General features: G+C 29.7%; 3 protein-coding genes across 6 annotated transcripts; 1 reads left to right on the forward strand and 2 right to left on the reverse strand.

The window, feature by feature from the left end:
- Positions 1-214: 214 nt before the first annotated feature.
- Positions 215-3,806, reverse strand: LOC111676056 (ADP-ribosylation factor-like protein 8). The gene is made up of 4 exons (XM_023436939.2): positions 3,542-3,806; positions 1,997-2,151; positions 1,759-1,920; positions 215-859 (listed from the first exon to the last, which is right to left on the reverse strand). Exons 1-4 carry the CDS (start codon positions 3,662-3,664, stop codon positions 739-741), a joined length of 561 nt encoding a protein of 186 aa, XP_023292707.1. The 5' UTR covers positions 3,665-3,806; the 3' UTR covers positions 215-738.
- Positions 3,807-5,929: 2,123 nt separating this feature from the next.
- On the reverse strand, positions 5,930-19,151 carry LOC111676051 (F-box only protein 11). 4 transcript variants are annotated; one of them, XM_046948060.1, is made up of 9 exons: positions 19,001-19,151; positions 15,575-16,037; positions 14,992-15,510; positions 13,251-14,920; positions 13,005-13,185; positions 12,600-12,940; positions 11,803-12,536; positions 11,569-11,712; positions 5,930-6,069 (listed from the first exon to the last, which is right to left on the reverse strand). In XM_046948060.1, exons 2-8 carry the CDS (start codon positions 15,666-15,668, stop codon positions 11,583-11,585), a joined length of 3,669 nt encoding a protein of 1,222 aa, XP_046804016.1. In that variant the 5' UTR covers positions 15,669-16,037; positions 19,001-19,151; the 3' UTR covers positions 5,930-6,069; positions 11,569-11,582. The 4 variants fall into 4 exon arrangements, with proteins under 4 accessions (XP_046804016.1, XP_023292701.2, XP_046804015.1 ...); XM_023436933.2 differs by lacking the exon at positions 5,930-6,069 and having other exon boundaries at positions 11,377-11,712; positions 19,001-19,150; XM_046948059.1 differs by lacking the exons at positions 5,930-6,069; positions 19,001-19,151 and adding an exon at positions 18,273-18,844 and having other exon boundaries at positions 11,377-11,712.
- Positions 19,152-19,666: 515 nt separating this feature from the next.
- Positions 19,667-22,786, forward strand: LOC111676052 (ATP-dependent RNA helicase dbp2). Its single transcript, XM_046948062.1, has 6 exons — positions 19,667-19,816; positions 20,013-21,263; positions 21,323-21,713; positions 21,771-21,911; positions 21,970-22,070; positions 22,126-22,786. The coding sequence occupies exons 2-6, from the start codon at positions 20,098-20,100 to the stop codon at positions 22,466-22,468; spliced, it is 2,142 nt and encodes a 713-aa protein (XP_046804018.1). The 5' UTR covers positions 19,667-19,816; positions 20,013-20,097; the 3' UTR covers positions 22,469-22,786.

Genomic DNA, 22,786 nt, shown 5'->3' on the forward strand with positions numbered 1-22,786 from the left:
AATACAAATCTTACAAACAATTTCAGTATTCTTTAAACATTAGTTATCAGTTTTTAAAATAATTTGTATTAAGCTTGGCATGTTTTTCTTTTTAATTTTATAAATATGTAAGATTTTTGTTTGCGAGTTTATTCTTTATTATATATATTACTTATATGTTTCCCTTTTAAACCAAATAAATTATTATAATAATACATAATAAGATTAAGTACACATATGTATAAATAATAATAGTTCGATACTCTCTATATTTTTTGTGTTTTGAGTTTACGCTCTTAAATGAAACTTAATTTTTTGAAATTTAAAAAATCTTGTATATTTTTTTTTTGTTTTATTTAGAAGAATGTGTTCTAAAGCTTTAAGTTTTTCCTTTCTTTGTTTAATACAAGTATATGTTAAGTTAGTTTAGTTTTATCTTTTTTTAAACCATTTTATACTTTTTCTTATTTAAAGGCATCACTTTTATATATAAAATGATAATAAGAAAATAAACTAAGAGAAATAGATAGAGAGAATAAAAAAATAAATAAATTTCTATCCTACATTAATTCCACCATTCGTTAATCATCAACATCATTTAATCAGCTTTAATCATTAGAAGCATCACATCAATCCATCACAAGCTTAGTACACGCACACACACGGAAATTCATTGAGTCTTACTTGAAAACGACTCAATTGTCTTCGTTTCGAGTACTGAAGGTAGGAGTGGGTTACAAGGGAGGAGTTTTTTTTTTTCTAACGACTTTGACTTTTTGAATGTGCAATTAGCCATTGTAGAGTTATGTCGATGTTGTCTTTTTCTTTACACGAAATACTATAACAGCATATTTCTCTGTCCTGTATACTAGATAAATTCCTGGAAAAAAAGAAAAATATGTTTTAGTATAATTTATTAAAACAATGTAAAATTTTCTAAAATTATATTTGTATAATTTACGATGATTTTCAATTCTAGTTTTCAGTTCTAGTTCAGTACTAGTTCAGTTCTAGTTCAGTTCTAGTTCAGTTCTAGTTCAGTTCTAGTTCAGTTCTAGTTCAGTTCTAGTTCAGTTCTAGTTCAGTTCTAGTTCAGTTCTAGTTCAGTTCTAGTTCAGTTCTAGTTCAGTTCTAGTTCAGTTCTAGTTCAGTTCTAGTTCAGTTCTAGTTCAGTTCTAGTTCAGTTCTAGGACTAAAACTAATGTCCTAAAATTAAAATTTAAGAAATAATTAAATAAAAAAATATCAATGATAATGATGATTACTCTTAAAATATTATTTACTAAAATCAAATCTATTTGTTTCTTTTTATATTGATAAGTATTAAAACAACAAAAACAATGAATATGCATTTTACTAATTAAACAAATTTGGTATGAGTTGGCAAAATATTTGCTTAAAATTGTTTGTCAATTGATACGCGAAAATAATATGGGATTAGTGAGTAAATAATACAAAAAACAACATAAACATTTGGAGTCTGGTATATTATACCAGTATGTTTTAAATAAAAATTAAAAGATATTCTTAAATATTTTAATCCAGAAATGTATAAAAAAACTCGCAAATGTACTGCTCATTTACTCAGTCTCCGCATGCTATTTAATGATGACTCATTTATGACTAAGAAACTAAAGTTTAATATTATATTTATAAAATTTTCGGTAATGGAATTCAAGTAGAGTTAGAATTCTAGTAAGCCCTTGCAAATATATACCCCACAAATATTTTCTTAAAAAAAATATGTTTTTAAATTTCTTCAATCAAATAAACACTTACATTCTTTCGATTAGGCCGGTTTCATCTAAAGCACCTGGAAGATCACGTTTATTACCCAATACTAAAACAGGTATACCAGCTAATTGTGGTTTATCTAATAGTGAATGTAATTCATTGCGTGATGCTTCCATTTTATCTTTATCAGCAGCATCGACCATGTAACTATAAATATAAAAAAATTAACAAAATAATTTATATTTTGAACAATTTATAACATTTTAAATGCAAAAATACTTACACAATTGCATTTACACCACGACAATATCGTTCCCACATTGATCTGAAACGTGGTTGACCGCCAATGTCCCAAACTTTAATTGTTACATTACCTTTCGTTATGCGACGCATATTGAAACCAACTGTTGGTATCATGTCTTCAGTAAATTGGCCAGACTAAAATGTAGTTATTTTGTAATTAGAATCGATTTTTTCAGGAATTTCCAATTGATTTTATATTATAAATATGATTAATGTTATGATTGACTTGTTTTAAAACTAATTCCAAATAACATTTACGAGAGATATTTACTTGATCGACACATCATTTTAAATTTTTTTTCAAAGCGAAGATTAAAAGGGAAAAAGCTATTTTAAATTAAAAAGCATTTAAAAAAAGTTTCTAGGAAAATATTTTTTATTATTTTCGTTAAAACTTTTAATGATTTGAAATTTTAATTGAAAATCTTTTTCCTATTTACAAAAATATTAGGAACAACGATTTATATTAAAAAAGTTCATAAATAGTTTTTATTACTTTTAAACCTAAAGCATCTGAATATTTCTTAAACTTTACCAACTGCCTACGCAATATAAATATTTAATCATTAAAAATGAATTCTCTATCGACAACCTCCTTCTTTACTGATATTAAAAACGAAAGTTACACCACAAAATCCAAGGAACTATGCTGATGAAAAGAAAACAAACTCTTATCTCTTCCCCGCTCTAATTACAATGAATGTAACGGAAACATACATATAATAAAATATATGTTACAGAATAAACATTTCATATTAACGAACAAAGAAGTTTTTATAACAAAAGGAAAAGATTTATTAAAAACTCATGTGATTAGTTTAATTTTTAATAACAAACGTACGTACACATATAGAGACTTGAAGAATAGATGACAACATTATACAAATTTACATGCATCCCTACGAAAGCAAAGAAATTTATTTGTTTGATTGGCAATATTAGATCATTTTAAAACAAAATCTATACTTAGAATATTTTGAAATGCTCCACTAATATATAGCTTTTATAGAAACAATAAAGGAAGTTACATTTTCTCTTTTAAATGTGGTTCCTTTGTTATATTAATTGTTTTTTTTAGTTCAATTTCCTTTTTTAACATTTATCAAACAAGCAAACACTCCACAAAGAAAGGAAAAAAAGTCACCCTCATACCCAAACCCCAAGTTAGTTAGCGAAGAAGAAGCAGAATATTGAATATTACAACAGCAAACAACAACGTACATATGTATGCTGGTCGGTCGGTCGCAAGCTGGCTGAATTCAATATACACAATAGTATGAATAGTAGATGAATTGTATGCATTAACTAACATGGTATAGATAGGAGTGAATAGATGGTTTTTAGGAGGGGGTGTTGAAGAAATTGGGTGTTTGTAGGTTGTTGTTTGGTCGAGTGGTCAGTTAATTTTCTTTTCTTTATTTGATGAGTAGTATTACTTTGTCTGATTAATCTAATATGTATGATTGTATGTATATTTTGCTTTTTTCGTATGAATGTTAGATTTTTTTTTCATTTTTCTACTCACAGCTATAACATTAACAAATGTCGTCTTTCCCGAATACTGCAGTCCAACCAGCGTCAATTCCATTTCTTCTTTCCAAAAGATACTTTTGAACCAATCCAATATTCTGTTTATTAAGGCGAGCATTTTCACTCCTGTTTTTGTTTTTCTTAATTTAAATTATATTATTTCTGCGAAATTTTCACAATTACAATAATTTTATTGACGCCCAATAAAAAAAAAACTTGCTAATTTTTTCCTCTTCTTTACAGAGCCCTGCGCCAACAAATATTAACGGCGACTGACACTAAATATGTCGGCGGCGGCTTAAAATCGACTGTAAGCCGGCTAAGTTTTCAACTACGTTTCATTTATAAATTTTTAACGATTTTGAATAGAAACGGAATCCGAGAGATCAGAAAGTGGAATTTTGAAAGCAAATATATTATTTATAACAACAAAACAGAGCAAGCACAAAAGTTGTGTGAGAAATTATGTTTTCTGCTGGATGAAGTTGGCAGCAGAGTGAAATAGCGTTGCCAGATACGTTTACTTGTCAAACTAAAAATAGTTGAAGTATTTTAACGTTACGTTTATTTTTTTGTAAATTAATATTATTTATATGTATATTTATTTCTCTCACAAAATTTTATTTAATTATTAATGTAATTGATTAAGAATAGAATAAAATCATTTATAATATTTCTTTATAAATTATTTTTAAAATATATCACAAAATCGTCTTTGTATTTTTTATCTGGTATCTTTCATTTAGTTAAAAGTCAACTTTTCGACTTTTTTTAAATAGTTAAAAGTCGACTTTCCGACTTTTTTTATATAGTTAAAAGTCGACTTTTAGTATTTTGTAAAGAGTCGACTTTTTTTGACCTTTCGAATTTTCAACTTTTTCCGACTTTTCGATTTTTTTATCTTTTGACTTTTTTCGACTATTTTCGACTTTTTCCGACTGTTTGATTATTTTTGACTTTTTCCGACTTATTTCGACTATTTTCGATTTTTTCTGACTTTCTGGCTATTTTTGACTTTTTCGGACTTGTTTTCGGCTTTTCCCGACTTTTCGACATTTCAACATTTTTTGACTTTTTCCGACTTTTAACAACTATTTTCGATCTTTTCCGACTTTGTGACTATTTTCGACTTCTTTCAACTTTTTCTGAATTTATTTAACTTTTCGACTATTTCCGACTTTTTCCTACTTTTCGACTTTTATTTCCAAAGTCGATTTTTTCACAAAAATCGATTTATAGAACCCTAGTTCACTTATCATTGAATTGTTGTTGTAACAGCTCGACTGTGGCCGATAGTTCTTTCCTGGGGAAAAAACTTTCGGTTGATACAACTGTCGCTGGGTTGACAATCTTTGGCCGAGTATGACTCGGGTCGTTCCGGAGCGAAGATCCAATTGTCGTGGGAACGATTGAATTGTTAAGTGTTGCATTTTATTAAAATGTTTTGACCTGTTTCACACTGGGAAACTTTTGTCGAAAAACTTTTGATTTTGTGTGAGAGATAAGTCGCCTACTTATCGGCCCTGAACCATTCTTTGGTAACCCACAAGGTTATGTCAAACAAAGATGCGTAACGTGGGTCGAATCAGAACCTACACGCCACTGGGCCAAGCGCCAAAATATACTATCAAGAGGAAAATACCAAAAGCTGTTACCGCTTAACGATAGTGATTTCAGACAGTGATTTCGTTGCCAGACTGACCTTTATGGCCGGATACCCAGCAGGTCAATTGTCAGTAGTGTAAAATAGCGGACTATCGGTTTAAATGCGAATATGCAAAGAAACTATATACTATAAAGCACATAATTAGCCAATGTCTTGGAATACAGAATCTCAGTTTGAAATGGCTATTGTGTGTTCAGCCTACTAAGTTCTAATTTTTTAGATTCTACACCAGTTTTTTTCAGGGAATCAATTCGGATAAACTTAAAGGTTAAAACCCTTTTAAGATATTCATATTCAACGAAGGAATTACTGCTTCTTATTCTAAACCTCCGTTTGCTTTAGTTCTTGAAACAATTGACTATTCTCAATAAAAAAAGAATAATTTTCTTATTTTATATATATTTTTTATTTGTATTATAATTATATTATTTATTTATTTTTAATGATTAATTAGTAGTTTTTGTTGTTGTTGTTGTTAAATGTGAGCTTCTTAAATAACTAAAATGACACAATTAAGTTTCTGGTTGTTGTTGGTTTTAATTTTGTTCAAATTTGTTTGTTTGTTTTTATGTATTAATTCATCAATTTGTTTTTTAATTAATTATTTTTTTTCATAATATCATTTGATTTAAAATATTTCTTTTAGCTGCAATAAATCCAAAATTATTATTTTAATTATTTCAGTTAATGATTTTTATGGTTTTTCTTTTTTCAAATATTGTTACAAATAGTTGTTGTTTTTCTTAAAGTCTTATAAAATACTTTTGTTTTGTTTTTGTTTTTTTTTTGTTTTTTTTTTTGTATTAAAACTTGTGAATTTGTTGTTTTAATAAAACTACTAGACTAAATTGTAATGACTACAGTAGTTATCAGCCACATTCATTCATTCATTCATCCATCATTATCATCATCATTGTGTGATCATCAAAAATACATATAAAAAAACATTTATTTTTAAGATTATAATATTTTATATTAAAATATTTTGTAAGTTTGTTTGTGTATATATATATAAAAAAAGCAAACTTAAGAAAAACTTAAAATTAAATGTTAAGTTTTTTTTTAATATTAAAGGATTTCCAATTTGTTTTTTTAGCTTAATTCTAACATAAAATAATAATAAAACATAAAATTTTAATTAAAAAAAAAAAATATTGTTGTTGCTAAAACAATATTTATTCAAAATAGTATTTTTCAATTGTATTGCTTGTTTAAATTGTTTTTTTTTCAACATTATTTTTCGGTTATTTCAATCAAAAATACTTTTTCACTGGGATTTTGGTGTCTTGTTTTTTTATTATTACAATTATTGTTTAATTTTTTTTAGACAAATATTGTTATTATATATATTTTTTTTAATTTTATTATTAATATTAAAGTACTATACAAAAAACATTAATGTAGAAATCTTAATTGCACATAGATAGATAAAAGGGGAATATTATCGTTTTGTTTTATATAATTTTTATTTTTATATACAAAAATTTTGTTATTTTACAAACGAAATTGAAATATTGAAACCAATAGAGAAAAAAAACTTAAAAGGCTCAAAAGTCTCCTTCTTCTTAAAAAACACACAACTCTTGACAAGCCTCTTTAAAATCTTTGAATTACAAATAATGTAGGAATTTATACGATAGTTTTAGTTTTAAGCCCAGCTTTTAAGACTTTTCGTTTTAAATCCTGTTTTTTTGTAAAAGAAAAATCTACTGTTTTCTCTCAGTGTAGTATAGAACAAATTAGTTTAATGAAAATTTAATAAAATAATAATAATAATTTGACAATTATTTAAATATAATAAAATGTACACAAATTAAAAGAAACGTTAAATTTTTAATAAAATAATTTTGTTTAAAATATTTTTGTAATTGGCACATGTAATTAGAATTTTTAAAATAAAGCTTTAAATACTTTTGAAACAGTTTTGGGGCAGTCAGGTTTTAAAAAACAAATAATAAAAGTTAAAATTTGTAATATTTCAAAAAAAAAAAAAATGTTTTAACGTTTCCAAATTTTGAAAATAATTTTCTATTAAAACACAACAAATAAAAAACAAAACTAAATACATAAAATTAAAAAGAAATTTATAAAAATTTAAAACTTAACTTAAATTTAAAAGAGAAATGTTAAAAACAAATTTTAAATAAAAATTTGTTAAGCAAAAGAAATTAGAAAGTAAATTTGTATTGAATATTTGTAAAATTTTTGTACTGAAAATATTTTCACTCAAATTGTTCAACATATTTGGCCAATTAACAATCAAGGTCGTATCGTTGTAGCATTGTATGTTATAAACATTTTTCAAATACAATTTTTTGAAACAAAAACAAATCAATAATAAAAAATTACGACACACTACGATACAACTGTACAACACCTATTGTGAATAGGATAATTTCATTTTAGTAAAAAATTTTGTAGAAAAACTTAATTTTTTATAAAAACTTAGCGGTTTCAATTTTGTTTATAAATGAGTCAAAATTTTACGATTCGAAGCAAAATTTTTCAAAATAAGAAAAATTTTTTTCTGGTTAAAAAAAATTTCTCGATTTTACTGAGAATTTAAAAATTTTAATCAAAATCATCATTTCAAAACATTTCTAAATCAATCTACGATTAAAAAAATATTTAATTTTCTCCGAACAAATAGCAATTGATTTCATAATCGAAGTTAATTTTTTTAAATAAAAAATTGAATTTAAAAAATCAATATTATAAATTTTGAATCGAAATTTTAATTTTTTAATAAAAATGTTTAATATGGAATAAACATGTTAATTCTGAAATTAAAATTTTTAATTTCAGAACTATAAAAATTTTGAAACCAAAATTTCAAATTCGAAATTAAATTTTCATTACCAAATTAAAATTTTGGGTCAAAATATTTATTATTTATTTATTTAAATTTAGATTTTTAAATTTTGAAACAAAAGTTCGATATATATTCTGATTGTCATTTTACAATCAAAATTTTTAAATTCGAATTAAAATCTTTATTTATTACACAAACGTTTTAATTTCAATTCAATTTTTTATTTGGAATCAACATTTTCAAAAGTCATAATACGAATAATCAATTTTAAATGAAAATATTCGGTTTCGTATAAATATATTCTATTTCTAAATTTTATAATTTCGAATGAATAAATTTTCGAAGTAAAATGTTTAATTTTGAATAAAAATTTTTATTTTAAATCAAAATTTATGTTTATTACGAATTTTTATATTGACAATTTATAAATTTTGAAACAAAACTAACTACTAAATTGTTTAGTTTTAAATCAAGATTAAAAACAATAAAACAAAATTTTAATATTTTATTTATAAATATTTAATTTTTCAAATAATTTATTATCAAATTAATATTTCGAATTTAAACCAAACATTTTTTTATCAAAATTGTTAAATTCGAATCAAAATTTTCAATTTGGAATAAAAATTTTTATTTTCGAATCGAAATTTTTATTCTCGAAACGAATTTTTTATTTTCGAATCGAAATTTTTATTCTCGAAACGTAAATTTTAATTTCGATCTAAATTTTCAACATCGAAACTAAATTTTCAAATTTCAATTTCGAATAAAACATTTTCATTTCGAAAAAATTTCATTTTCTTATTTATAAACATTTATGGGATCAGAATTATTCAGTAAAAATATTAAATTTTGAAATATTTTTTTTTACAAAATTTTTCATTTCATATGAAAAATTTAATAAAATAATTTAGAAAAATCAAAAATATGCAAAATCGAATCATAAAGATTTGCTATTAATGTTTAACTCAAATTTCATTTATTTACCCCTATTTGTATTTCAATTCGAATCGAAATTTTCTACATTTAAAAAATTTGGTATTCTAGTATTGCGATTCGAAGCTCAGTCACTAAAATAGCAACTAACAAAAACAGAATCTTAAATAATTAAACTAAAATGTAATTGTTTTTTTCTTACGTTTCCGTTTTTTGTTGATCGTTGAGTAAGGTAGAAGGGTGATCATTCGCCATAGGGGCACATCTGTCAATGCGAATAACTTAAAAAACCGAGTAATAAATTTTATCACATTATCAAATTTTCTTTTCGTTTATCGATTATCTATCATCCCAGAAAATTTGAAAGATTAACTTTACATGTGATGAGAGGCAGACGAGATTGATTTTTTTTCAAAGGGGCACATTCGCTGAATATATGCTTGTGATGTAAAACAAAATTTGGTTAAAATAAAAAAAAAACAGTTTTTATCATCCTTATCGCCAACATCATTTCACGTGAAATATGTTCCTTTTTTTACTTTTTTCCTTCACTAACATTTTTGTCGTGAAACAAATTTCCGTTGTTAAATTTGTTGATGAAATTTTGTAAACATTGAACAGCTGTTTTATACAAAATCAACTATTGTGAATTAATTGTTCACTTCTATATCTCATTTATTGTACTTTGTTTGATTATTTAAAATATAACCGCCTTATGCAAAAACGATTATTAAGTTAGCAATGTTTGTTTAAACCTGTTGTTATATGGAAAAAGTGCGTAGTAAACCATTGTTAACTTTAATAATCGTTTTTTCATTTTTGTGTTTTGTGTTTACTTATGACAAATCTACCCCATTCCTTTGGCGTATTTACCCCATGGATGGGGCGTTATTACCGTTTTTGGTCAATGTGGTAAAGTTTAAAAAATATGTACATTAATATGGAAAGATCGAAAGGAATAAAACTAAAGTCAACACATCTAAGTATCCGAACCAGGAAAAAAATAAAGAAAATATATTGTGGTTTTCATTTGAGGCCGCCTTAAAAAAAATTGGCGTAAGGTCCCCCATCCAAAAAGTGCGTAGTAAACCATTGTTAACTTTAATAATCGTTTCTGCATAAAACAGCAAAATATGTTTTAATTTTTGTGTTATTTTACTTATGACAAATCTACCCCATTTCTTTGGCCTATTTACCCCATGGATGGGGCGTTATTACTGTTTTTGGTCAATGATCGAGAGATCGAAAGGAATAAAACTAAAGTATCCGAATACTTTAGTTTTATTCCTTTTACTTTTATTTGAGGCCGCCTCAAATAAAAGTGGCTTCTGGTCCCCCATCTACCCTAACTGAATGAGGAAACGTAATCGATATATAGAATAGGGGTGATTTTTTTAAAATTTGTTTCATTTTTAAATTTGTTTCAGATCTTACAGTATTGTCAGAAAAAATTTCAGAAAATGTCTAACAATCGTCTGAATTAAAAATTTTTTCTATGCAATGTTGTCAGAAAAAGTATTACCGACAAATTTAAAAGCAAAATTTGTAAGTTTACACTGTTATTAGAAGTTTTTCTGCACATTTTACTACCAACGTTGTAAGATCTAACAACCGTAACCTAGCATTAGAAACAAAACTTTCCCTAAATATGTTAAATTTTCTACAAAAATCTTTAGCTAATAAATACTGATTTGTTTAGTTAAAAACTAAATCTTTAAGGGGATATACACGTTACTGGTTTCAAAAATCGTAATTTCAAATAAAATTCATAACATTTTAATAAAGAAATTGTACTTAATTTCTTGATAATTTTCATACTTTTTAAATAAGTTTGAAAAGTTTAGTGTGTGTGTGTATGTGTGTAATATAAAATATTACTGGCTATTATAGTATTTATGTGTAGCAGAGTGTTGTTAATGTTTAAAATAAAACATTTCAGTTGCTGTTTCATTTATATATAATATATTTTACATGTATAAATTTATACGTTGCATATAAATTAATTTGTTTGTAATTTCGATTCATATTTATGCAAATGAAACAAAATGAGGAAAAAAAAAAACAGAATTGAAAAAATTAAAGAAAAATATTATAAAATTTACGTGTAATTTGTGTAAAGTTTATAGAGAGTACATAGTATTTGTATATAAATCTATAAGTATTATTGGAGACTAAATATTTTATAAATTGTATGTTTTCTATGTTTTTAATTTTTGTAATATAATTTTAATATTTAATATGTATACTAAAAGTAATTGTAGAAATTTATATTTATAATTAATATGTATATTTATAATTAATTACTTTTATTTATATATGTATATAGAGAGATATTTATATTGTAAATGTTAATATTAATATTATGAAATAATTATAATTACTTTTGTTTAAGTTTAAAGTTAATTGCATTAAATGTTTTTTTTCTTATTTTTTTCTTATTTTTTCTTTCTTTCTTTTCTATTATTAATTAATATATTATGGTTTAGATTTCTTTTTGTTAACACAAAAAAGAAAACTCGTACGTTTTTTAATTCGATTTGTTTGAATTCGAATGGATGTTTTTGTTTTTCGTTTAAAAGTGCGAGTGAAAAGAAAAGGAAATACTTACAGTTAAAGTTCTAGTTAATTTACCATAAGTGTATGAGATTCCATAGGAGCTGCTGAATCATAGAGGGTATCAGTATCTTGAGTAGGCTCACCCTGTAGTTGACACTGATTTGATAAGGTGCCGGCACCACAATCACAGAAGAAACTTTACAAAAATAAGAATTAAAGTTTATTTATGCAACTTTATTCATAATTAAACAATTTACATTTAATTTCAAAAAAAACATCTACTTACCGATCATGTCTTATAAATTCGACATCATGACCTGCATGACAGTTTTTAATACAATTAACGCAAATCGCATTACGATCGGTTGTGTTACACGTCTGACATCGATAGAAATCGTGCATGGGAAATGATGTGTAACTGCTTATTTTATAGAGGCATTGACCGCCCGAAACGGCTTTCTCCACCTCATCTTCGTTGTTGAATATTTGATTGCCCCTCGTTATGGGCTGAACACCGCTGGCCAAGCATAAACCACCAAATTTATTCTTAAATATTTGATTGTACTCCAATGTGGCGGTGGCATTGTTAGTGATTTCAACACCAGCCGCTTGGCCATCGTAAATACGATTGCGTCGCAAAATGGGATGAGATTGTGTTGATATTAAAACACCTGCCTGGGTATTGCGAAATATATCGTTCTCTTCTAGGATGCCTTTGCCACCGTTAAAAATACAAATGCCACCATCACGACCATCATAGATTTTGTTACGCTTTAAAGTGGGATTTGAATCAGTCTTAATCCAAACGCCGGCCATGGCATTATCGAAGATTTCATTTTGTTCCAATAAACCCAGACCGCCGTTGTAAACTAGTACACCGCCATTTTGACCACCCCAAATTTTATTGCCCCTTATGACGGGATTACTGCCAGTACGTATCTGTACACCGGAATATAAATGATTGAAAATGTCATTGTCCTCGAGTTTGCCATGGCCATTGTCATAGAAATACACGCCAACCTTAAAAAAAATGTTTTGAATTATTTTTTTTATCAATTTCTTGTAAAGGATGTGTTCATTTACTTGTTTGCCAGAATGTATACGATTTCTTCTTAATACTGGGGTACTGCCCGTTGTTATCCATACACCTGCTAATGTGTTGGAATACACTTCGTTTTCTTCAATTAAACCCTGGCCCTTTTCATGCACATAAATGCCACCATGCTGACCATGATGGATTTTATTGTGTCTTACAATGGGATCACTATTTGTGCGTATTTGTATGCCCGCCAAAGCATTGCCGTAAATATTATTGTGTTCGATGAGACCACGTCCCTCGCCAAAGATATAAACCCCACCCTGATGACCATTATAGATTTCATTCTTGCGTATGGTAGGATTGCTATTCGAGGTTATCCAAACACCTATCAATAAAACATAAATTAATAACTTTCAATTCTGTTTCTTCTTGAGAATTCATATATTTACCAGCAAAATTATTGGAGTGTATGCGATTTTCGATAAATTGTCCCAAACCATTTTCATGCACATAAATGCCTCCCGTCTGGCCATGATGTATTTCACATTTCACCACTGTGGGATTAGCACCGGCTTTTACCTCAAAACCAGCAATACGATTATTGTGTATATCATTCTTTTCAAAGTAACCCTAAGAGAGAAGAAGATTAAAATTAGAATTAATATTAATATTTTTGGGTAGAAACCATTATTTACCATTCCATTTTCAAATGTAAATATTCCCACATCTCTGCCGTGGTGTATATGATTCTCACGCATAATAGGACTAGCGAAATTTTTCACCCAGATGCCGGCCAAGGCATTACGACTAATTTCGTTGTGTTCATAGGTGCCCTGAGCATAGTCCGTCACATAGAGACCCACATTCTCACAATCACTAATGTCGCAATTGCGTATAATGGGATTAGCATTAACGCCACCCACACACACTGCAGCACCCACCACCGATGAACTGCGTATAATACAATTATCCACAGTGGGTGAACAATTTTCACCAATATCTAGGCAGTAGTGTTTGTGATGCGACACAGTGGATGTGACATCAGGAGAGAATTTGAGCGTCAAGTAGCCAACATACGCGTATTTGGCACCCTCTACAAACATGACGGTGGAGCCGGCTTCACGTTCTAGCACCACTGCCTCGGCAACATTACCAGGAGCTGCACCGATTAGCGCCACATCCGAGTCAATAAATAGATATTCTCCTTTGTAATGACCAGCATGTAAAAATATCAAAGGACCCGGATGATCGAGCGGCGGAACAGCGTCTTCGTACATGTTGGACAAAGCATTGACACTAGCTCCACCGGCTGAAGGATTCGAAAGACCCGCGTTGATCACAGCACTTGAAGTAGAGGCTGCACCTACAGAAGCAGCTCTCTCCTCGGGATAATCTAAAGCGGCTTGTATGGTGTCAAAGAATACTATGGAACGTCCGGGATATTTTTTATTCTGATAACCAGGCCTTACATGAACACCACGATACAATTGGCGGAAACTTTCCTTCCAAGCGTTGGCATACTCGGAATCTTCAGGTTTCTCAAAGATAAATTTGGAAATTTCGGGATTAAAGAGGGGTAAATCATATTCAAAGACTGATTGATATAAACGTCTCCACAGTTCAGTGTCGTTGGCAATTGTATTAAAACGTTTGCAGACTTGAGCCAAACGACAAAGATCCTGTTCCAATAGATAGGAAAATATGACCAATAAAACCTCATCGGGTAGCTCGTATTGCAAATATTGAGCCGCAGAGGGACCATTGTAAGAGTTGGACATACTGGGAGGTGACATAAGCGCCGTATCTACGCTAATCGCATACAGACGTCTGGATCTTTTGCGGGCCGGCAACATAAAACTATTTGTATCAGAGCCACCTATGGGTAGTGCACTGCAATGCTGTTGTGGTATGGAACTGTGTACGGTTGGCGGGTGTGTTAGTGGAGCTCCGGTTGTGTGAGCATTATTCACTGGAAATGATGCATTAGTGCAGGGTGCATGTATTACAGCTGCTGTCTGATTATTAGATGACGAGGATGACGATGAACCCGAAGGTAAATTATTATTTAAATTTGAGCCAGACGAAGGGCCAACAATAACTCCTGTGGAAATGCTCATGGAGCATGATGTGTTGTTGTTGTTATTGGCCGATGCGGTAGAGGAGGAAGAGGAGGGGTTTGAGGATGATGAGTTTGAAGACAATACTGATGTCGACCATTGATCGTGATTACTATTGGCAGGCAATTTACTTCGTAAATCGTATGGCGGTTGATGTACACAAGTCGATGATGTTGATGATGTATTTAATGGTGATGTGGAGGCAGCCGAATTTCCACTGCTGCCCATTAGAGAGGAGGAAGAAAATGCTATTAATGAAAAAGTGAAGATCGTTTAAAATTTAATGCAAATTAATTATTTCTTTCAAATCTAAACTTACCGCCACTGGAAGTTCCTGGTTCGTTATCATTTATATGCATTCCCACATATTCAGGAGATGAGGGATTGTTAAATGACGACATTTGATTACACGTTGAGGTATTCGCTGACCCCGAACCCAATTGAGCCAAAGCTGTATTTGAGGATGACGATGACGAAGCATGTGAACATGAAGCTCCTGACTGTGATTTTGAACAGGATGGCCCAGATGCATCATACATATCGGCTGAGGAGGACGATGATGCTAAAGACTGTTGTTGTTTAAGGGATAACAAAACGCCTACATTACTAGACGAACATGCCGCTGATGATGATGACGACGAGGAAGTTGCTGAGGGCGAAGATGTTGAAGTCCCTGCATTTGCATTGGCTGCCGATGAGGCTACAGCAGCGGCGGAAGCTATGGCAGATGTCGATGCAGCTGTTGTGGACATGGCAGAGTGATTTTGCATTAAATTTGCATTCAATTGTGATGCTGATGTTGAAGCCGTATTCTGGAGCATGGGATCCATAATGTTTCCTTAAAAATTAAAGTAAGACACGAATAAGTTTGTAAATATAATTAGCTGCAGTTAATAACATACCAGTTGGGCGATTTGGTAATGCAATACGATTGGCACCCTTTCGTCTGGAACGTCGCACATAGGAGCGCGATGATGTAAAAGAGGCACTAGGCATTTTGCCCAAGTTGGATTTTGTAGTTGTGTATGCGTGTATTTGTTGTCTGTTCTTCTTCAATTATGTTGTTGTTGTTGGTGCTGTTCTTGTTTTGCAAAAATTGTTGTGTATGCTCCTCGTTCGTCGGTGTTGTTGTGATTGTAGGCTTTTGCGGTAACAGCAGTAGTGTTTGTGTGTATATTTTCTTTGGATTTCAATAAATTTCCACTTATACACAAATTCAATCAACCATCCGCGATATTCAACCCTTCTTCTTCTACTCTGCACACGAACAACTTTTTTGTTCACAAATTTTTAATGTTGATCTATTTATTCATTTTTAATACTTTAATCTTTTTTTCACATTCATTTCACCAAATACCAAAATATCTGCAAGAGAAAATAAAAAAAATTTGTTATTATTGCAATTTAATTAATTTATTAATTATCTATTGCTTTTTACACAAATTTTAACTCTTCATTGCATTTTAAAAACACATTTCCCAGCTGCACGGATAACAAAAGGAACACAAGAAGAATGTAAAATAAAATGAATATGAAAAATGCAAAAGCTTCCAGTATTGTTTGCGGGCTTTTTTATTGCAGAACTTCTGACTGGAAGGCATAAAAAAAGAGATAAAATTTTAAGGACATCAAACACTGCCTCCATATTCATGAACTTATCAATAGTTTATTAAACTGTTTTTCCAAACAAAATTCGTATAATAAACAGTCAATAATATTATTAATCCTTCATGAATATGGAACGTCGTTATACCACATCATAAAACAATGTTAAACCGCTGTGCTGCAGCGCGTGCTGCCATTTTGGCAGCCATTAATGTTTTCATTTTATTTTCCCGTCGTTCACAGCTGAGATACCATAAATGAAGGGATTGTGTTATGTTGTGGGGAAATTTCTTAGGGATTTTTTCGTTTGAAGTGGGCTTTGTAAGGTATAAGCAGAAAAATTTGTGAAATATGTTATGTACAAAGTTAACATTTTTAATGGAAATATTGTAACTTTATAAGAGAAGACTACTTGATTATAGGTCTTTTGATCCTTAAATTTTTCACATACATACATATGTAAAAATCGTTTATTACTAGTGAAAATTTCTTCATTAATTTAACTTTTTCTTCATGTTTTTAAACGTATGAGTATTATGTGTGGTCGTGCTTAGTATAAGGGGATAATTTCTTTAAATTCTTTAAATTTTACTCTAAAAGGCCCTTCAAACGTCAAGTTATGATATATTTATGTGTTTACACGCTTGGTATAAAACATTAACAATATAGAAACAGCTGTTTAATTTTTTCTATATGTTTACATTTCAAAAAATGATGACAGCCATACGATTGTCAAATTTTCCTTTCGTATATTCGGTCAATATGTTCTATGCAAAATTTTGACAGATCATATTACTTGTGTGCTCGTGTGAAGGCGGCTTTAGTTTTCTTGATATATTTTGTTCTTGTTTCCTTTAATATTATGTTCGTGTATCACAAAAGTAAAACAAAACGTAGCACTAAGTGAATTTGTTTAACCTCTGTGGAATTGATGTTTTTTGACGTCCAAAAACGCGAAAATAATCAAATTTTTTTGAATTTAAAGTAAATTTTTTTGAATTGAAATTTTTTGAATTAAACTAATATTATTAAAATGAGTATATTGATAAAACATGTAATTTATTTATTTTATTATTATTTAAATAAATTTAGTTGTATTATAAAACACTACAATTTCACTTCCTAATCACTTAAAAAAAGAACATGAAAATTACTTCCTGAGAATGACTTTAGATGTAGTAAATTTGGAATAAAATAAAAAGGACATTCCTACTATGACAAGCCTGTGTTAAAATCATAACTTCTTCAGGTCTTTTTCAGTACTTCCATGGAGTAAATTCTACTTCTTTTTCGCTTCTTTGGAAATTATTTTTCTGCTGGCTTTAGGTACAACCAAAGATCATGCATCAATACAAACAATGTATCCATCAAAAGATGACCGTGCCGTTCAACAGTTTTTAACTATATTTAAGACGCCATAAAAGTGCAAAGACCCTTAAAATAAATGTCTTCTGAAAATTCAATTAAATATTATTTTTTAATTTCAAAAAAAATTATATTTCCTTTTTATAACAATTTTGCAATCTCCGAATAAAAAAAAGACAATTGTTTTTAAATATTTACGGATATCTGTTTGGTTTTAAATATTTACGGATATCTGCGAAAGTAAGATCATTTTCATAAAAGTCATACTATAAAATATGAGGAGTCAATTAGTACAAAGTAAACAGTGCATTTAACAAATTACCATCTTTTTATAACTTATAAAATATGATTGGAAATTTTATGAACTGAAGAAATTGATCACATTGTAATATTTTAACCTTATCAAATTCTGATTCAACTATGATCATTTTTTTTAAACATATATGTATACTGTTTTCTGGGTTAAATATTCATTGACCCGTGAAATAATCAAATTCTCTTATACTATGATGGATAATAAGGATATGTACATGATACAACTATTGTTATTATATTATGGAATATACTCATATATATATACATTCGGTATACATATTTCATTTTCAATAAATTCTTAATTTTAATAAATACCTTTAACACGTTTAAATTACAAGATTTGGCAACTCTGAATACTATCCTCTTCTTGTTCTTTTTATTATTTCATCCTAATTTTTTCTTCTACACCATAGAGTTACCATATTACTGCCAGGATAACACACGAACCAAAAGATTTTAAAGCAAACAAAGAAATAACTCTTTGTTATATTGAAGGCGACACATTTTTTCAAATAATTTAGAATAAACACATTTCAATAGAAGCTATTTATTGAATTTTTTTTTTACTCAAGAAACCTGATTAAACGTAGATAATTATATTCTTTTATTTTTGTTTTAACAACCCGTAATACCGAATATTTAGTTTTATTCGGTCTTACACTATTTCATTGTTGATACATCCGTCTTTCCCTTTGAAACAAAACAATTCGTTTTTTTGTTGTCGATTACTCTCGTTGTCTTTGCTTTTTTGTGTTTTTGAGTATTCAGAATGTCAAATTACATATGAAAAAAATTGACATTTATTAAAAACACATAGAAATATTTTCACAAATCGTCACTCGCTATCACCTCATTCAAATTGCTTTGCAAATTCAGAGAGTTTTTACTGCGACTGACCAGACTTGGTGGGTACAACACACAAACACGGGTATTCCTTACGGGCAGCTATAAGCTGCGAGTGTGCCTAAGGCGACTTTTATTTCGTGTAGCACATATAAAAAAGGGAATTTTATCACAGCATTTTTTTCAATACACTAACTTACATTTATTTATATTATACATTTATCGTTTAGGCTTGTTTTGCAAAACTTATTGTTTATTTTTGTAATAATTTTTAATTTTACTAAATATTTTTTATACAAAAAATTGCACAATTTAAACAAAATCTTAGAGACTCAATCAGTTTGCTCTCTGACACACACAAAATCACTACAATTTTTTTACAAATACTGATTACTCAGGCATTGTTTTTGTAATCGCTGTTTTTGTTGAGTATCTGAGTAGTCGGTAACTGATTATAGAAATAGAAATTAAAAAAAGGTGGCATTTTTTGACGATATGAATATATGTCAAAAAAACATTCGATTTAAGAATCAAACATTTAAAACAAATAATAACTAATTATGTAGGGACCTAATTTATTTGTATTTGTTTAAATTTTAACGTTTAAAAAAGCTATAAATTAATAAAGGTTTATAATGTACATATCAACTTTGTATACTAGATTTTGGCGTATGTTTTTTTAATTGTAATATTGTTATTTTCATACTACTGAATATTAAAATAAATAAAAATAATTATATAACTTAGCCAAAGTAGACTTTTTGCAATTTTCTTTAACGGCTTTCAGAAAAACAAAATTATCTATATAAAAGAGTTTTAAGTATGTATTAGCAAAGTGGGCAAATTATATGCACGTAATAGTAAATTATTTTCATTTGAATTGAAAATTTTCTACGTATAAAATTTGTATACGTTTTGAAAAGTTGAAACGTTAAAATAAATCGAAAGTCTAACAATTTCAAAAAATCGATACAAGTCGAATAGTCAAAACCATCACATATTAAAAGACAAAAACGGTAAGCAATTGTTAATTAAAGTATAAACAAGTTTTATAACAACAGTCGTAAGAATGACTTTCTACCATTGATCTCATCTGGTACCACTTTCCTTTGTTATTACATTAAATTACACATTGGCAACCTCAAATACAACAACAAAAGTAATATATATTTTTTTTATTTTGGGGAATTTTGCAAATTTACCGTTTTTTAGCTTCAATTGCAATTTTTACAAACACGAGATCGTAATCTTTAACTTTGAACACATACTACAAATAAACCTACAAACCTTACAAATTATGTCTGACTGGGAAGAGGATGACAACTGTAGTAGTGCAGTGCAAACACATTATGAACAAGATTTAAATCGTAGTGGTGGAGGACGTAGGAGCCCGCCATCAGATGGCCATTGGGGTCAAGGTAGAAGAAATGATAATTTTGATAAACGTAGAGATCGTGGTCGTGATGGCGGTGGAAGAAATAATGCTGGACGCAATTATGATTTTAAAGAAAGCATTGAGGTACGTAATGACTGTATTGGCATGATCATTGGTAGAGGTGGCTCGAATATTCAGCGTTTGCAAACAGACTTCAATGTACGGGTAGATCTGGATAAGGGCAGAGGAACTGTAACGGTGTCTGGTAACAATGATGGTGATGTACAAAGTGCTTTGTGTAATATTAAGGAGCAAATGGAAAAATCTGATAATCGTGGTGGTGGTAGTGGTGGAGGCAGTAGAAGTTATGGTGGTAATAGTGAGGGTGATAGCTATGGTCGCGATAGGGGAAGCTCCTCTTATAAAAGTGATTCCTATGGTAGAGGTGGTGGCGGCGGTAGTTATCGCCAACCCGACAATGATTTCTACAGTGGCGGAGGTGGCGGTGGAACCACCTACGAAGACGATAGCAATGTTGATAGTAGTGGCATTATAGACTGGAAGTCTTTAAATGAAAAAGCTGAAGTTGCTAGGAAAAAACGTTGGGCTCTGTGCCCTCCTCTAACCAAGAATTTCTATCAAGAAGCACCCGAAGTGGCTGCCTTATCCAACGATGAGGTTCAACGCATACGTTTGGAGAATAATAGGACCACTGTGGCTAGAGTTTTCAAGACTGAGGATAATGTTTGTGATAAGATACCCAATCCAGTGTGGAAGTTTGAACAATGTTTTGCAGCATATCCAGATCTATTGGCTGAAATTCGTAAACAAGATTTTCAAAAGCCTTCTCCCATACAGGCGCAAGCTTGGCCTATACTTTTGAAAGGTGAGGATCTGATTGGCATTGCTCAGACGGGTACGGGCAAAACGTTAGCTTTTCTCTTGCCTGCCATGATACATACAGAATATCAAAGTTTACCTAGATCAGAGCGGGGAGGACCGAATGTTTTAATAATGGCTCCTACACGAGAGTTGGCATTGCAGATTGAAAAAGAGGTCAATAAGTATCAATTTAGAGGCATGAAAGCGTAAGTTTGTAAAGAAAATTTTAAGAAAAGTTTTATTAAATTAATTTATTTCAAAATAGCGTTTGTGTTTATGGTGGTGGCAATCGCCGTGATCAAATTGGTTGCGTTGAAAGTGGCGCTGAGATCATTATATGTACACCGGGACGGCTTAATGATCTTATACAGGCTAAAGTTATTGATGTGGCCACCATTACCTATTTGGTATTAGATGAAGCCGATCGTATGTTGGATATGGGTTTTGAACCACAAATTCGTAAGATATTATTAGATATACGTCCGGATCGTCAAACGGTTATGACAAGTGCTACCTGGCCGGCAGGTGTGAGACGTTTAGCTCAGAGCTACATGAACAATCCCATACAAGTGTGTGTGGGTTCATTGGATTTGGCTGCCACTCATACAGTGGAACAGATTATAGAAATAATGGAGGAAGAAGATAAATTCTATACTGTAAGTTTAGAAAATTGATTTCGTTGTATTTTTATCACTGACTTTTAAAATATTTAGGCTAAAAGATTTATCAAAAATATGAAACCAGATGATAAAATTATAATCTTTTGTGGCAAAAAAGTTAGAGCTGACGATTTGTCAAGTGATCTGACTTTAGACGGTTACATGTGTCAATGTATTCATGGTTCTCGTGAACAGGTATCAAATTTGATTTCTTACCTAAATGAAAATATGTTTTAATGTCATAATTTTACAGTCTGATCGTGAACAAGCAATTGCCGATATTACTTCCGGAGAAGTAAGGATACTCATAGCTACCGATGTAGCTTCACGAGGTCTTGATATCGAGGATATAACGTTAGTTTGAATTAAATTGAAATATTAATCTTAATTGATAATTTTTATGTTTTAGTCACGTTATAAATTTTGACTTTCCACGTAATATTGAAGAGTATGTACATCGTGTGGGACGTACCGGACGTGCTGGTCGCACTGGTACTTCCATTAGTTATATAACACGTTCCGATTGGGGTATGGCTCCGGAGCTCATATCTATACTTGAAGAGGCTAATCAGCATGTGCCGGAGGAGTTGCGTGATATGGCTCAACGTTTTGCCAAAATGAAGGAGAGGAAAAATGAAGAAATGTCCAAATTTAATAATTTAAGAGGTCCACGCAGTGGTGGTGGTGGAGGCTATGGTGGACGAAGTGGCGGTCGTGGTGGAGGTGGAGGAGGCCGTCGTGATCGTTACTAAATGAATCTCCGTGTAGTTTTAAAGTATTTTTTATAATTAAATGTCTTGTTCAAAACATGATACCAAAATTATGAATTTCGAAATTTAGAACTTATCTGCATTAATGAAAATGTTTTCTAAGAATTACTTTTTTAGTATCTCTTTTTGTATTATGTATAAATTTTCGATTTTCTGTTTTAAAACAGAATTTTCATTTTTTTCTGCAAGCGTGATGACAATTGAATTAAACTTTTCATTTATTTTCTCATTTATGCTTTTATTAATATTTTTAGTATTCGAAATAATATAAACATAATAAAGTCAGAAAAACAAAGTTTA

This window comes from Lucilia cuprina, chromosome 4, assembly GCF_022045245.1.
Source record: "Lucilia cuprina isolate Lc7/37 chromosome 4, ASM2204524v1, whole genome shotgun sequence".
Taxonomy (NCBI): Eukaryota; Metazoa; Arthropoda; class Insecta; order Diptera; family Calliphoridae; genus Lucilia; species Lucilia cuprina.

Coding starts and splice junctions, on each gene's coding strand:
- LOC111676056 (XM_023436939.2), bottom strand. CDS start 3,664: ATGCTCGCCTTAATAAACAGAATATTGGATTGGTTCAAAAGTATCTTT. Junction 2,152..3,541: donor CATTTGTTAATGTTATAGCT/GTGAGTAGAAAA, acceptor ACTACATTTTAG/TCTGGCCAATTTACTGAAGA. Junction 1,921..1,996: donor CGTGGTGTAAATGCAATTGT/GTAAGTATTTTT, acceptor TTATATTTATAG/TTACATGGTCGATGCTGCTG.
- LOC111676051 (XM_046948060.1), bottom strand. CDS start 15,668: ATGCCTAGTGCCTCTTTTACATCATCGCGCTCCTATGTGCGACGTTCC. Junction 13,186..13,250: donor TTACATTTGAAAATGGAATG/GTAAATAATGGT, acceptor CTTCTCTCTTAG/GGTTACTTTGAAAAGAATGA. Junction 12,537..12,599: donor GTATACATTCTGGCAAACAA/GTAAATGAACAC, acceptor ATTTTTTTTAAG/GTTGGCGTGTATTTCTATGA.
- LOC111676052 (XM_046948062.1), top strand. CDS start 20,098: ATGTCTGACTGGGAAGAGGATGACAACTGTAGTAGTGCAGTGCAAACA. Junction 21,264..21,322: donor CAATTTAGAGGCATGAAAGC/GTAAGTTTGTAA, acceptor ATTTCAAAATAG/CGTTTGTGTTTATGGTGGTG. Junction 22,071..22,125: donor CTTGATATCGAGGATATAAC/GTTAGTTTGAAT, acceptor TTTATGTTTTAG/TCACGTTATAAATTTTGACT.